Below are 17,124 nucleotides of genomic sequence, written 5' to 3' on the forward strand. Positions count from 1 at the left end.
TTTTTTTTCAGGTTGACTATAGCCTATCCTAATGGACAGCCTTGTCAGAGAGAAATTAACAGAATGGCAGCTTCCAGGCCTGATAAATAGAATTAAAGGTAAGCAAATCATCACTTAAGTCTTGTAATGTTTCCTGCACCCACAGCATCTTGAGCCTATATAGCAACATATTAGCTACTTAGACACTGCTAGAATTTGATAGTGACAACCACATTTATGAATGAATGTACATTCTACTCACTGGATATACTGATTACCCTTCTTTTGATACAAATTTAAATCATACCAGGTCATATCTGGCACTGCTCCTATATTTCATGTCTGTTTTTTTATTTATTTATTTGTTTTGTAACATATTCTATATTTACTAGTGTATTATTGTGTATATTCTGTATTCAAAATGTGCCTGTTTGGCCGATTGCTTGGCCTCCAGCCGCTACTTAACCGCATAGAAAAATTAATACAGTTGATGTGAGGTGTCAATGAGTATATACACCAACATTCTATTATGCACAGATGTTATAAATAATAAGTACTCTAATAGTAAACACATAACTACAGTCTTGACCTACATGCAACAATGTACCTGAACACCTCCTGTGTGGTCACTGGCTTCTGATCTGCTAGATGTCCTGCTAATGCTACACTGTCTATCCAGACATGGGGTAAGACTGTCCATTCTTGATTAAAAGTTCTGTTTTCGCTGTCTACTTTTCTCTTTTTAGAGCACTTTTCTCTGACTCGCGTCACGTCTCGTCTCTGGTCTCACCCTGACATGCTGGAATCAGTTGACAGAGCCCTGAAGCTATGCCCTGCCCCTGCACAGAGCTGGTTTATTCAAAGTTTATTAATATTAAACATGTGTGTCCAAATTGCACCAAATTCAATACTGCACTCCCTTGGGTCACCAGCCATACACCCACCAAGTGTGGAGTGGATCAGATGAATGATTTAAGAGATATGCAAAGGACATACATACATACAGCGATTCCTTCCTTTAGTAGAGAGATGTATTGTATTGTTGTTCATCTGCTACATCCTGCGGACTACAGATGAAAGCTAGCTCCTTAGCTAACTCCGGCATATTTAGGCAAAGGAATTCATTTATCTGGAACATCTTGTTAAACTGCCACTGACAACAGCATCATATTATGTTTTTCCACTGCATGAACACAATGGCAACATCTTGTTCACCCCAAGACTTCAGAACTAGTAGGAGCAAGTGCAATGTTGAGGAAAGAGGCTGGATAGAAAATTTAAGTGTTTCACAACACTGACCTCCATCTCTTTCATATTAAATTAACAATAACGAAGTTGCCTGATGTAGTGAGTGTTGTGCCTACAGAAATAGATTGATTTGTTAAAATAATACAAAAAGCCAACCTGCCACAGTGGCGGGTAATTTGAACTGCATTTGGCGGATGGCAAGTGTTAATTTCAGACCCTGATTACTGTGTGATTTTTCTGTTGTAAAAATGACAAGATGTCTGTGTTTTGTGTCTTTTTGTCTTTCAGATCAGACAATAGATGAAGAAGGTTTTTTTTAGTTGAGGGGACCATCAACTGTGTAATCCCAAAAATTGGCCCCAGGCTTAAGTTCCTAAAATACTTCAGAGATCATATTGATACCTATAAAATTGTCTTTCTACAGATGCCAACGGGGAACTTGCACTGAGACTGCTACCCACATTCTACTGTTCACAGAGTCGGCCGAAAAGTGTTCTGGCACAGCATTGAGGAGTCCAGGTTGGCCTTCATTGACCATAAACCTGTAAATACAATTTTAGATAGTTAAAGGGAAATGTTATTCATTTTAGGAATTTACACGTTATTCCTGGGCTCCAGAATGGTCCAGTAAACAAATCTGAACATGCACCGTGAATCACTAAATTTAGGGGGTTCATTGCATTGTTGTGTCGTCATCAAGCAGATGTGAAAAAATACTTTATTTTGAGGTCAACAATCACGCATAGAGCAGTTGGAGTAGCTATTCCTCACTGTTTACATATCAGCTTAGCTTGTTATTTTCAACAACTTAATTATTTAAACTCAATATCTCAGCGGAAACAAATCTGAAATGTCAATAAAATAAATAAGATGTTTCTGACATCAAAATACTGTGAAGTTTAGAAAGAATGAAGAACATAGAAATCAGCCAGCAGCTAAGTTTACAAGAATTTGCCAAATTTTTAGATACATGGCAAACGAAGATAAACAGTTGGGCTATATAGCATTTGTTTTAGCTTGTTCATAACAATTCACTCTTAGCTTACCCAGTGCACTATGGTAGTGTAAAATATACCGGTGGTGGATGGGACACTGTGGGCAAAGCAGGGGGAAATATGCTTTTCTACATGTTTATGCTTGTTGAAAAGGTAGTTTGATAAAGTACTTAGTGGCTTTTTACTCACAAAACTTTTATTGCACTCATAGTAACAAGTGCAGTTGTCATAAACTCAAGTAAAACCTTATCTTTCATTGCACCGTCACTGTGTGTGTGTGTGTGTGTGTGTGTGTGTAGGAGCAGAGGAGAGGACAGAGAGGAGAGGCTGCAGCATCTCTAGCTCCAGTCAGCTGCTTGAAGCGGAGAAAGTGTGTGTGGTTTGTGTTCATTGTGATTATTATGTACAATGTGAAATTTCAGCAGTGGTGTTCTTCATTTAGCAACAGCGCTGCCCCGCTTTTGAAAGCATATAGGGGAAATGCTGCTTGAGAGATAAACAGTCCAGAAAGAGTCAATCAGGTGGCTTGTAAAAATGTGATCTGTTTGTAGTTGCATTACCCAGATAATGACATCCAATCATGTCCTTTGCATTTACATCTGTTCACTTGTTTTATCTGCAGTCTGTCTGCATTGTGATCAGATCTGGTCTAAGTAGGACCAATGACACCAGATGTCAAAAGTAATTGGTGATCTATTGACATTCTCTAACTTGTGGGAAGATACCTTCTCACAAATATGAGTTATCTGTTCAAATTGCATATACACCTAGCTAAGAGTGACTGACATTCTGTCAGTGCGAGCCAGACCACCTCCAGATGTGGTGAGGCAGATCCGGTCACATTGCACTGTGTGCATTTACCTTGCTCCTCCAAGCCATATTTTAAAAGTTGCTCATGAATTGACAGTCACAAAACGGTGTAGATAAAAAAGATTCAGGACAGGGGCTGCAGGCTTGTAAAAATGTAATGGCTCTTTTATACTTTGTGAAAACGTGGTGTTCCAAATATGTTGACCAGTCAAGTGTGTTTATAGTGCTAAGTGGCAACGATGGCACACACGTTGTTGTCAACAACATGCACATTTTTAGCCTTATATGAAATGGGGAAAGCAAAATGTTGCCATACCACTGATTTTAACTGGATTTCACTTGGCTTCCTTTTCTATTCAGTATCGATATTGTTACACCCCAACATGGTGTGGCGATACGAGTGGCGGATACAATTATGGGTAAAGATTTAAGCTTATGAAATTTGAAAAGAAAACTCACAACGCCACCCTGGGAGTTTCACCCAGGGAATTTTAAATAAATATAAATGGTAATGGAGAGGCACGCAGGTAAGTAATACAAGGAAGGGCAGGACACGTGGTTCAATGTTTAACAAATATTTAACAAATTTATTTAATTGGTCACAATATATTAAAAAAGACTTAAAAAAGAACTAAAATGCTAACACCCTGCTCCAGTGCTGAGGCTTACCGGTGGTGAGGGGAAAACTGGGGGAAAGAAGTCAAAATTAAATAAGGAGCACCCCACTCGTACGTGGCACACAGCAAAAAAAAGAAGATGAAGTGCAAAGAAAACGAAAAATCCAGGATCACACAACACACAAAGGGAAACCACCACCTGGGACACCACCACCACCATCGGCTCTAAGCGACTAAATGGAGAGGGGAAAACACAATCAGTAACACAATACGTAATGACAACAATCATAAAAAGAATTATAATAATAAATGTCCTAACACAAGATACTAACAGCCTGGGGCTGAAACTCAAATAGAAATAAGAAACAAAAATCATTAAACTATTTCATAATTGGTAACTTAACAAACCCAAAAAAAAAAACAAGAGTAAGCAAAGAAACAGGGTCTCTGGCCAGAGATACACAGTCCCGACTGGGCAACTGCCGCTGGAGCCGGCCGCTTAGGGACAAAGAATGGGGGGCCGAGCAACTTGAAGAAAACAGTCACAATAGCAAGGGAAGCAGGAAGCGGCAAGCAAAGCAGAAAGCAGCGAGCGAAGCAGAGAGCAGCATGCACCACAGCCATAGTCTATGTAGCAAGGCGACAGAGCAGTCCCAAGCAAAACAGCCACCATAACAGAGGGTAGGCGAAGCAGCAGTGTTCCTGCACTTATCTTACTGTCCAGAGTTCAGCCACAGGTCCCAATCAGCGAGCATCCTCCCAGTGAGGAGAAAGACAAGGAGGCTCTGCATTGCTCTGTGCCAACTGGAGCATCTATGGTGTGCCGGTGATGTGTTCAGGATCCGCTATGAAAAACGGACATGTAAGGTGTTCTATACCTGGGCTAACAGGCTATTGTTGTAAATGAAAACATTAAGTCCATACCTGGAGGCTTTACTTGCTTATGGCAAAACAATGGAGCTCCTCGCAATCACCTCAGCCACCATGGACCACTAAAAACAGAGGTGAGCTGTTTAATACGCAGGCTAACAGGAGCTAAAGCAACAAGCTACAGACAATGCAGCTGTGTGCCTACTCGCATGGAGAGCAGAGGAGGACGTGAAAGGCCAGAAAGTGGGAGGGCCTTCGATCCAGGAAGTGAGAGGGTGAGGGAGGGACACAGCCTCCTTATATCCCCTCGCCCTAGCACTGATAGGCTAATGCACCAGGTGAAGTGCAGAGCGGCAGACCTTCCTGCATTCAGGCACAGCAGCATATCATACTGCCACAATCCACCCCCCCCCTTTTTCATTGTTGACCCGACGATGCCCTGGAAAAGTGTAGGAGTTAGTGCATGGGGCCGGAGAAGAAAGCAGACACAATGTTTGACTAGGCGGGTGGGGACCTCGCATGAGCCCTTTCATTGGCAGGCCTTGGGAAGGCAATGGGGGTTTGAATGATGGCCAGCCGTAGATCGGGCAGTCCACCATATGGCAGTTCTGTTACTCCCTGGGGGAGAGACTGCTAGAGGGGCAAAATGAGTGGAGGGTAAGGATACTGCCGCATCTGCAGGAGGGGCCAATGCCGGCTGTGCTGTACGTCACACAGCAGTCTCACTGCTCTCTGGGAGGGACACGGACAAAGGTGCAGAATGGGAAGGGGGCAAAGGAACTGTTGCAGCGGCAGGTGGTGCCAATGCAGTTGCAGTTTGGGCTTCTCTCACCACTTGACCAGCTGGTGGGGGAGGGGGTTCCCCCTAGGGGCAGTGGAAGGAGGAACAGAAAGGCTGCCCGGAGAGGCAATCCCAACAAGGGCCTTAAGCAGTGTGCGGTGCACCCGCTTGACCTTCGTGAGGTCATCTACTGGTGCAACTGTATACACAGGACCTTCTCCAGGGGGAGCCTTGATCACCCTATGCACCGCTGGATTCCACTTATCCTGAATCTTGCAACGACCTCTCCTGCCAAAATCTCGCAACAGCACCATCTGGCCCTCCACCAGGGACTCAGGCCGAACGGTCTGATCATGATTCCTTTTCTGGTGCTCAGCTATGACCTTTAACCTGTCTCGAACACCTTCAAAAGCCAGGTGCAACCGGGTCATTTACTGTCCCACCAAGAGGATCCTGCGCTCTCCCCAACAAGAAATCAACTGGGAGCCTTGCTTCACGGCCAAACATGAGGAAAAAGGGTGACTCCCCAGTCGATTGGTGGGGGGTAGTGTTATAAGCCTACAGTACCTGTGGTATACAAGAATGCCAATCGCGTTTGAGAGGCTGGAAGGGTGCGCAACAAGTTGTGAAGCGTGCGGTTAAACCACTCGCATTGCCTATTCCCTGCTGGATGGTACGGGGTGGTTCGGGACTTTTCAATCCCATAAAGTCCACATAGCTGCTGAATGAGCGTGCTTTCAAAATTCTGACCCTGATCGGAATGAATTCGTGCTGGAACACCAAACTTGGAAAACCACTCAGTGAAATAATATCTAAACCGTTAACGGACTGTACTTGTATAGCGCCTTTCTAATCTTCTGACTACTAAAAGCCCTTTTACACTACGAATCACATTCACACACACACACACACACACGTTCATAGACCGAATGGGTACAGGGGCCACCATGCAAGGTCCCAACCTGCCCATCAGAGGACATCTAATCATTGACACACTGATGGCACAGCCATCAGGCGCAATTTGGGGTTAAGTATCTTGGCCAAGAACACATCGACATGCGGACTGGAGGAGATGGGAATCGAACCGCCAATCTCCCGACTAGTGGACGACCTGCTCTACCTCCTGAGCCACAGCCACCCCATTAAAGCTTGCAAGCTCAGCTACTGACTTGATCAAAACTGCAAAAATGCAATGCACAAAAGGGCTGTTTACCACTTACTTAGTGGTGCTTTGTTTAATGTTATTATTGAATTGTCATGTTTCAAATCATGTCAGATGCCTATCCTGTCCGTCCATCTGTCTGCCCTCTGAATCAGCACCGTTCATGGCTCTCTGTGCAGAGCATTTCAGAAATCTGTCATTTAAATTGTATTGCCACAAAATCACTTAGACTTGACTGTTAAAGAATATGGCTGGCGATTTTCAATATTTTTCTTATTGTCAACAAATCTCATGTACAGAGCCAAACCAACTAAGAACTCATCCTACTTACACATTCCTGCGTTGTTGTCCAAAAATTATTAAAAACACATCAATGAGCCTGGGTGACATGTTCCTGCGTCCCTGAAGAGAGTGATTACCATAGTTTGTTTAGAAACAGCTCCGAAGAGTAAAAACAACAAGATAGTAACCCGCAGGAGAGAAGTTCCTAGAATGGCAGTTTACTTCACTAAAACGGATGCAGCTTGTGCTGCATGTCACAACCTCTTGACTTGTGACATTCAAGTCTACATGAATGGACTACATTATAAATCTCTCAAAAAACACGAAATGTACAAAGTCAAGAGGTGAAGCTGTAAACAGTACCAGGTTACCATGCTCAGTGGTGTCTGCCATATTAGGAACCTTTCTCTTTAGTAGGGTTGTAGTCTGCTGGTTGACTGGTCGATTAGTTGGTCGATATGCTCTCGTCCAACTAAATTCTCATTGGTCCAATAATCTTCGTGTTATTTTCATAAGGAGAAAAGTGCTACATCAACAGCTTTCCAGGAGTAATCCATTATTTCCTGCGGCGGGAGGGACAGACTAACAAATTACCTGTGAAAATGGGGGTGTATTCAAACACTCCCATTGTTTTCACAACTTTGAACTCGCCCAACCTAATGGAGACTGCTGGGTCTAACTGTGCTGAACGTTTACTGAACGCACTGAATGTTTACTGAATATGTGTTTCTCCATAATGACACAACGAGAACCCCTGCGAGGCCAAAAAAAATATTTTTTAATATTATATATCCGATAGCGTTTGGGAGTCTCTGTGTATCGCAGTTCCAGCACGTGAGTCAACCTCTGTCGTTGCCTGGGAAACTATTGGTAGCGTGGCTCCGTTAAGGAGTATGTTTGCGTAGTGAGTGATAAAGAGCGAGGGGCAGAGAAGTGAGAGTGGATGCGAACGGGGCAGAGGAAAAGGTTAGTAGTAAGTTGTCAGTCTGTCAGTAAATTTACAGTACAGAACCCCCCCCGCCCCCCCCCCGCGTGCAACTAATCAATTAGTTGAACATTATGTACGATTTTAGTCGACCAAGATTTTCTTTGTTTGACTACAGCCCTACTATCTTATCGCCGTTTACTCTTTGGAGCCATTTCTAAAACTACAGTAATCACTCTCTTCATAATGAAGGAACATGTCACCCAGTCCACAGTGTGGCTTACTGACATGTTTTCCATAGTTTTTGGACAACGGAGGCCTACGGTACTGAGGAATAAGATAAATCAGACTTTGGATACACACACCAATATTTGTTAGTTGATCAGTTTATTGTTTATTTAGATCCAAACATGAGATTTGTTGACAAAAAGAAAGATATATAAAATTACCAGCCATATCCTTTAATGCAGTTATTCCTATGAATTATAGAGCAGAAGCTACAGTTTGATCTGTGATGCACTGCAATCTCAGCAATCTTCAGATTTCTTTCATCTGAAATAAAGCATGGTCCTGGGATGTACTATCTATATTCTAAAATATGATTATCTACTGCTGCACCTCCACTTGCTAGAATCTGAACCCCTCTGAACTTTCATTTACATCCAGACAAGATGCAATCACTCAACAGGCCTCAATTCTGTCCAGCCAGTCAAGTTTAGTCTGTGAACGTCTTGGTCTTGTGGGAAATGGTGTAAAAACTTAAATATAAAAATATTCACCATTGCTGCAGACAAATGGAGTGAACCACAAAACAAACATACAGCAAAGTTCTGTTCCAGGAACATACATATATATATATATATATATATATATATATATATATATATATATATATATATATATATATATATATATATATAGTAATTAGTGAATGTCGATGTGATTTTGAAAAATATTTTTTTCTGAAGTTCAAAGGTCCAATTCTCATTTCTATTGTATGATGAATCACTTATTCTCAAAAGTGACAAAAAACCCCAAAACAGAACATCACAAGTTTCCAGAGCCCAAGATGACATCTCTAAATTTGTTATATAACATATATAACATGTTCAATTTAGAATGAAAGGAAACAGAAGTACCAAATCCTCACATCTGACAAGCTAAAACCAACAAATGCTTGACATTTTTGCTTGATTAATGACACAAATTACAATCATAGGTTATGTTTCTGTGTCAATTGTAGACACTGTAATTCCAGCATTTTCACACCAGCTATGTTCCATGCTTTATTTAAACATGCAAGTCACATAAAAATACTAAAAAGGAAAAGAAAAAAAAGGGAAAATGACTAAAAGAAGCATTAAAGATGTGTAAAAGTGGGACTATATACCTTTTTAATGAAGAAATTAGACATTATTCATCCTCCTAAGAAAAGCTTAATTCATAGCCTATCCCAGATCACACTGGGTGACAGGTCACCAATCCATCATAGGCTGGAAACATACAGACAACGTTGTGTGTACACACACACACACACACACACACACACACACACACACACACACACACACACAGTGAATAATTAAAGTTTTCATTTCTGTCCCAGAGGGAAAACAATGGCAACTTTTACACACCATTCTGTTTCTTCCATGACCATTCCATGCTTAATAATCCTGCCTGTCCACCAGCACCATAGCTTCACTTCCTGCAGCTGCTCTGGTCAACACACTCCTGGGTTTTGATCTGTGATTTCCGGATGATTCTTCTGTCACACACACTGCCAGTGACAGGTTTCTCTCCTGTGTGGAGCATCGTGTGTTGCTTAAGAGCTGCACGGTGGCTAAAACGTTCACCACAATCTGAGCACCTAAAGGGTTTCTCCCCTGTGTGACCTCTCGCGTGTATCACCAAATCCAATTTACAGACAAAACGTTTCTCACAAAATAAACAGTTGAAAGGTTTATGCATTTTACCTCCATTAAATCTGTTCAAATCATCCCTGTCTTCAGTCTTTGGTTCAGAACTGTCTACACTGCTGTCAGCAGTAGCTGCTAGTACATCACAGGCTGGTTCTGATCCTCCACAGTCCTCTCCATCCACTTCTGCTTTCATCTGTTCAGCTGGGCAGCTGGCTGGAGCCTCTGCCTCTCTGTGCTCCTCAATTTGGCTTTGATGGAACTGTGATAACTCAGGTTTCTCTTCATCATCTTCACTTTTCACAGAGATGAGAGTGATATCAGCCTCCTCCAGTCCTTGAAGCTGCTCTCCCTCCTGACTGCTCCAGACTTCCTCCTGTTCCTCTTTAATGCATGGGGGCTCTGGGGCTTCCTGGTCCAGACTGGGCTTCATCTCCTGCTGCTCAGGGGGAACCTCTGCACTAACAGTCAGCGAACGGACATCTGCAGAAAGTAATGATATACAAATACACAAACATGAATATCTGTGCCTTTATGTCGATCTAAGTGTGATACAACTGTTTTACGATTGTATGTTCTGTTTTGATGTACCTTGACCCTTGAGGTTTTACTTCCTCCGGCTATTCAAGTGCACTTCAGCTACCAAAAATAGATATTTAGTAAAATAAAAACAAGATTCAAGATTCCTCCCTGTAATTATGAGTTTGGCCTACTCATAATCATTGTGTCACATAACACCAAGTTGCTTTCATTCCTAGATTTAGATGATGGGTTTTATAGCACTTCTCTCTGGTGCAGGATCAGTGGTCTCAGTATCAGTAACATTGTCTTACAGATTAGACTACTCTGTGATGCTGAACAGTTAGCATTTTATTCCCCTTTCAGATGCAGTCAATCAGTGGACCAGGACCACTCTGATCCATCTTGGGTAAAGATTCTACACATGCAGAAAGGAATACATTATTTAATTTCATTATCATCATTATTATTATTATCCACAAGGAAATCAGTATTACATGGTTAGAAACAGTCCAAAAGTGGAGCAGGGCTCTCAGTGCAACCATCTCAGTCACATGTATGAGTGTCTCCTACGCTGCACTCTGTGTTTTGGTTGAGGAAATTCTGTATTAACACACTTTCTGAATGGACAAAATCCAGCAATTTCTGAAGTGATATGATACATTGTTGATGTTAAAGGACAGGCTGATTTTCAGGTCTGTCTTCAGTGGTTAGGTGTCCATATGAACAGTGAAAGAGGTTTTCCTGGCTGTAATCATTCCTCCTGTTCATACTGACTGCTAAAAGATCCCCTTTAAATGTGCTTTCAATGTAAGTGATGGGGGCCAAAATCAACAGTGTGTTCGCAGACATTTTGAGCAAAAATGCATTTAAAAGTTGATCTGAAGCTTATATGAGGCTTCAACAGTCTGAGTTAGTCACATCAAGTGGATATCTGACACATTTACAGTCTTTTTAGCATTGAATTTCCTCTTCGTATTTCCTCAGACAGTGTTGAGCTGCAGTGGAAGAATAGTAACAAAAACAGGGACTTTGGCAATAAAAAGACTAATGTTGAAAGATATCTGCTTGATTTGACTCATTTGGACACTGAAGCTTCATTTTAGCTTCAGATAAAATTTTAAATACATTTTGCACAAGAGGAGGACTGTGGATTTTGTCAACAATCACTTACATTTTAAGCACATTATAAAGGGATCATCTAATGGTCAGTATGAACAGGAGGAATGATTACAGCAAGAAAAACAAGTTTTAATGTTCATTTGGTCTCCCGAATGTTGTTTTCAGACAGACTTGAAAAATTGTGAACACATCCTTTAAGTTGTCGAAATTTGAAAAACTGCAATGGAATCAAGTTTCTTGTCTTTTTCCAGCTACGGTAGTCTCTAACATTACACGTTTTAAATTAATTATATTTGATAAAATTGGTCAAATATGTCTTTAAATTCAGGCGCAAGCAGCCACAATAAACCCCAACACAACGTGACGCCCTCCTACACACAGGAGAGCCCAAACATCGCAGCAAGATCGCTTGTGTTGTCTGAAAAATTGTTGGATAGTATTCGATCAAAGAATGTAATGTTCGCTGTTGTATCTCTATGTTACAAATCTAGCGCCATTTATTTAATGCTGGTTAGTCTTGTTAGTTACATATCGCAACATTTACAAAAAGTAATTTCACCAAAGCGTGCATATTTTTTAAAAAAATATATATATTTTTAGCCTTAACAACCAACCCCAGATGTGCTCATTAGAAGCAGAAGCTAACCGTTAACTGGTACTAACTGACTGTGTATGTCTAACGTATATTAGCGAAGCGAAACAGTTACATAGGGAAATTAAGCAGTAAAGGAAAACAAACCTGCTCTTCGAAGCCTAATTTCAGGCTGCAAAATAATATCCAGCAACTTGCAATAGCGGTCCAATTCCTCGTCATAGTCAGTTACTGTTTTCTCAAAATATTCAAATATCTCATCGACAGCCGCAGCTAGCCGCTGCTCGGCGAACTCTTTCAGACTCTCAAGAGCAGACATTTCCCACAGATGGTTATATCAGAATGAAGATAAGAAATCAATTATACTCTTTCTGTTTCCTTCTTTTAATTCAGCGGACGCCTTGCACTCAGTTTCTTGCAGTTGTTAGCCGCTTTTACATAACAATCGGCTAGCGTGTAAGTACAAACAGTGACACCGGCTGCAGTGTATCTTCTTCTTCTTCCTCTTCTTCTTCTTCTTCTTCTTCTTCTTCTTCTTCTTCTTCTTCTTCTTCTTCTTCTTCTTCTTCTTCTTCTTCTTCTTCTTCTTCTTCTTCTTCTTCTTCCTGTTTAATGGCGAATTGCCACCAATCGGAGCATTATCGCCACCAACTGTTGAATTACATAGTCCTTAAATCCTTGTTATTAAACCGTGCTTTGTAGAGAAGTGAAGACATGTTTTAAAAGTTGATCTGAAGCTTATATGAGGCTTCAACAGTCTGAGTTAGTCACATCAAGTGGATATCTGACACATTCACAGTCTTTTTAGCATTGAATTTCCTCTTTGTATTTCCTCAGACAGTGTTGAGCTGCAGTGGAAGTATAGTAACAAAAACAGGGACTTTGGCACTAAAAAGACTAATGTTGAAAGATATCTGCTGATATTAATCAGTGATTACATACACAGTATGGCCTATTTCATATATTCGAAAGAATGCAGCGATCTAGAGAGGCACCACACAGTTAAATGCCAGATATCTTATCAAAGCATGACAAGATATGTGATATCAGTACAAACAATTGTGAACAATAAGTAAAAAATCCAAGACACTTAGAGTCCTAGGTGTATTAAATATATTTTGTTCATATGGATGATTAGAAGAGATGGTTAATCTTTGTACAGTGCATACATGAAACATGTACAGTAGCTCATGCAAGTCCCATAAATTGAATTCTTCACCATAAATCATTGTGGTATTGTTTTGTTAGATTTGTATTCACCAGTAATGGTGTACACTACATGATCAAATTCTGTCAGTAAGAAATGCAACAATTCATGAAATTAAGTTAATTTTACTTGTGTATTTTGTCCCCTTTCTGCTATTGTTAAAAGCCTATTAAAATGCTAAATATCTGGGAGTTATAAATACTCGCTAACTTAAAGAAATAATGTGTTAAATGATTTTTTCCCCCTTAAAATCAAATAAAGGATGTGTATTGTTATGAATCATGGGTGGTAATTAAATGCAACACATTTGCAGTAAGTACAATTATTGTAATTTGTAATTTTCACAAAATTAGCTCAGTAACATTTTGAAACTGTCTTGTAAAGGAACTGTAGGTTATCATTTTACATTCTAATGTTTCAGTTTGAGGTGAATCCTCTGAATAAAACACAAAAAACATGGCTACACTCACAATATGAAACCATATTTGGGTCTTTCAGTACAGTCACAGTGAGGTTGTTTACCAGCTATCAAGATTCCTTGTATCACATGTCATCACAATGTTTAGGTGTTATCAAAGTGGTCGTATATAAATTAACTCAATGAAGTAAGAGAAGTAAGATTTAAAGTATTTTAAATGTATTACGATAAGTGATAAGATGCTAAGAAATGTGAATTTGAACAAAGTGTTAGTTACAGAGCCTGTCCAGTGTGACCCAGAGAGTCTGGTATGTTGAGTAAAGAGAGAGACAGTTACTCTGATCCTATTTCACTTCACTTCAAGATGCAACCAGCTGAGTGTCTCAGCGTAGGACAGTGAGGTTCGGACTGACACTTACTGTGTCGTATATTTGCCGGAACTGGCCCATATGTTTAAGATAGCCACTTCAGGCTCACATTCAGATAAGCCAGTACCAATTGTGCCACATCCTTACCTAAAGTGGCCCAATAATGTTCAGCCATATTCACTATTTCAAATATGGGCCACATTAGGCTCACACTATGACAGCCAGTGCTGACTGTGCCATACAATTGCCAAAAGTGGGCCAAATTTGTTCTATAGTATTTAGGCCATATTTTCCATGTCATATGTTGGCCACTTTAGGTCAAGGTGGCCCACACTTGTTTTGTGATATTTGGGCCATATTCACTATGTATCACATGGGCGACTTTAGGGTCACATCCAGTTTACACATCGCCAAGAGCACTGCATCTTTACCAAAAATGGCCCACATTTGTTTTGGGATATTTGGGCCATATTTGTTATTTTACATGTGGGCCATTTCAGGCTCACATCCATTTTGTCTGGGCCAGAAGAAGGCCAGCAATGCCGCATCATTGCCTGAAGTGGCCCACTTCCGTATGCTATCTGGGTTCCCTTTAAGGGGACAAGTGAATTCAAACCATGCCAGCAAAATTCCCCCCACCACATAACAGAGCCACCAGATCCTCTTACTGTAGGGGTCAGGCATTCAGACCTGTACCAGTTTTTCCTTTACTTTGTCACCCGTATGAATATATCTTTGCCCCCCCCTTCTCTCTCAACCCAACCGGTCAAGGCAGGTGGCCACCCACCTAGAGCCAGATTTTGCTTGAGGTTTCTTCCCGTTGGAGAGGAGTTTTTGTTAATATTTTACTTGGCACCTAAGCAGTATGTGGTTGGACAGCAGAAATGCTATCCAATCAAGATAACATCACTACTGTCTCGAACACCAACTAAGGGAAAATTGGAATAATATCAATTTTTTAGAATTTAGTTAATATGACTAGTGATAATATAACGCATGTATCCATGGCTTTTAAATGATATTTTTCAGATTACTGCATTGAGTGTCATTGGAGGGGTTGACATTAAGGACAGTGATGAAGCACTGTTCTACAAACTCCCTTTCTAAACAGCTCAGCTGCGTGGCATCGATGGAAAAACACCTTTCCATGGACTGCAAATGAAAGATGTAATTACTGGTAAGTGTTACACTGTGCTGTCATCAGTCTAAGTCAGTTATCCTTTTCTTGCATGTTTGACACACAGTTAGTTCACAGTGATGCTAGGTGCAACCAACTCAAATTATTCTTGGTAAAAAAAAGTAAAGTAAAAAGAAATCAAGTAAACTGTCAAGCGCTTGTACTACTCTGTCCTTGCAATGGTATCAAAGCCACAGCAGTTTCTCTCTAAAAGCTTCTTCCTTGGGTTAACGAACCCACACACAGCTGTGCATCTCCACACATCTGGGTTCTCATCCGGTGAGAGTCTGAGGTACAATGGATATATCTGCTGTCATCTGTTGCATGGTATCTTCAGCCATCATCTCAGTGATATGGTTCTTGAGATGGTTGTGTCTGAGAACTGTAATCCCTCTGTTTGTTTCAGAATTGCATTCTTGTTGCTGATGTCGGCATACAACTTTTCAACCGAGGACAGAAAACACTAAGAATTTCTGTATCCATGTGAGCTTTCCTGTGTTTAACTGGAATTGATGCAGTTTCACAGGAGGCCTTGGTCAAACACGGCAACATACTTGCAGAACTGTGCATTTACCTCATTATTGGGGCACCAACTCCTTTTTGGTTAGGATTTGTTAGTGCTAGGAGGGAGCACTAATCCTTGTTCAATTTAATCATTCTCATAATCTTAAGTTCTTGTCCCAAACAGTGACCAGTGAACAGTTTACTGCAGCTCAAAGAAACAACCAAAGACTTTTAGGATAAATGAAGACATTTATCAATAGCTAAACGTCTTGAGGATACATGATAAAGCATAAGATAATATGCAGAAAATAATAAATAAAAAGACATCTTCATAGATGCAAGCCGTAGATGCAAAAATCAAGCAGTTTCAGGCTGCTCTGAGATAGTCTCTAGGCCAGCTTTACTTCTGGTTTGCAGTATTGCTCTCAGAGAGCAGGCAGAGGTTCAGTTTCAAGCATTGTTGTTGTTCTTCTTCTTCAGGAGTTCAAGTTGAGGATTCAGGCTTTGGTTGGCTTTTAGTAACTTCAGTTGAGTACCGAATAAAGTTTAGTCTGACTGTGCTCAAATCTTCGGTGGCATTTACGTCAAAATAAAATACAAAATAAAAATAAAAGTACGTGCTTACTTCAAAATTAAATTACTATATGTGGAAATATGAGACTTAATGTTACTAATTTAAAAAAAAAACAAATTACCTTGTTGCAAAAAAAGATTAAATAAAGATATATTTGGTTGCAAAACAAAACAGAGGTCTTAAGAATTTTCTGGAGTTCTTGGAGGCCAGCTCAAAGAGTAATCTTTTTGAGGCTGTTTTTATAAGTTAGGATAAAATGGCAGGAGTTTGGGTGTGTTCTTAAGGGTTTCGTGCCGAATTATTGATGAATATTCAATTTCTTTGTTCTAGGGGCTTTAGGTGTGGCTGGTGCTTTGCAGCCTGCGTTTCCTGAAGTAAAGGAATTTTAGGGAAGTGTAATTCTGAGTTTTTACATGCAAAAACATTGTTAATAACATTGTTATTAACACCCCCACATCATGCACTGACTCTCAAAACACCAGACAACTGCAGTGCCGAGTCAGGGTGATGGGTTACTCGTTGTTGCACATCCTCTTCGCACGTCGTGGCGCATCCTCTTCTGGTCCTGATCTGTTCGATTGTCCGTTCGTGGCATCCACTGATCTATGGACTCCTTCGGATTGGTCCATAGGTGTCCTAGGTCAAGCGTTGTCTCCATGCTTTGGGACACTGGGGATCTAGCATACGATCAGCAAAACAGTCTTTGCGCATGCAATATACATCTTCTAGTATCTCTCCCTCACCATAAGGCATTAACAAAGTGTACTCTAATAATGAGATGTAGTACCTGCCTTTGTGTCTTCTATACTGAGCCTTTAACTTCTCATCTGTACGCTCTATACCTTTCCTGCTGTAGCATGCTAAACTGGCATACGTACTAAACAATATTACAGGCCCTAGTCTCAATGTGATCACATCTCTATCAACAGTTGTCTCTAATGGCATACACCAACCGTCATAATACACCCTGTGATGCATCCTGTGATGTACCTGATCAAAAAAGTATAGTAATTGGAGATTGCTAATTTCAAGGGTTATACCTCCAGGCAACGTATAAA

At 40.7% G+C, this 17,124-nt stretch overlaps 1 protein-coding gene across 1 annotated transcript; it reads right to left on the reverse strand.

Annotated features, from left to right (window-relative positions):
* Nucleotides 1-9,040: 9,040 nt before the first annotated feature.
* Nucleotides 9,041-12,407, reverse strand: LOC137182192 (zinc finger and SCAN domain-containing protein 5A-like). The gene is made up of 2 exons (XM_067588524.1): nucleotides 11,966-12,407; nucleotides 9,041-10,068 (listed from the first exon to the last, which is right to left on the reverse strand). The coding sequence occupies exons 1-2, from the start codon at nucleotides 12,135-12,137 to the stop codon at nucleotides 9,368-9,370; spliced, it is 873 nt and encodes a 290-aa protein (XP_067444625.1). The 5' UTR covers nucleotides 12,138-12,407; the 3' UTR covers nucleotides 9,041-9,367.
* Between the last annotated feature and the right edge of the window lie 4,717 nt (nucleotides 12,408-17,124).

Source organism: Thunnus thynnus, chromosome 4 (assembly GCF_963924715.1).
Source record: "Thunnus thynnus chromosome 4, fThuThy2.1, whole genome shotgun sequence".
Lineage (NCBI taxonomy): Eukaryota > Metazoa > Chordata > Actinopteri > Scombriformes > Scombridae > Thunnus > Thunnus thynnus.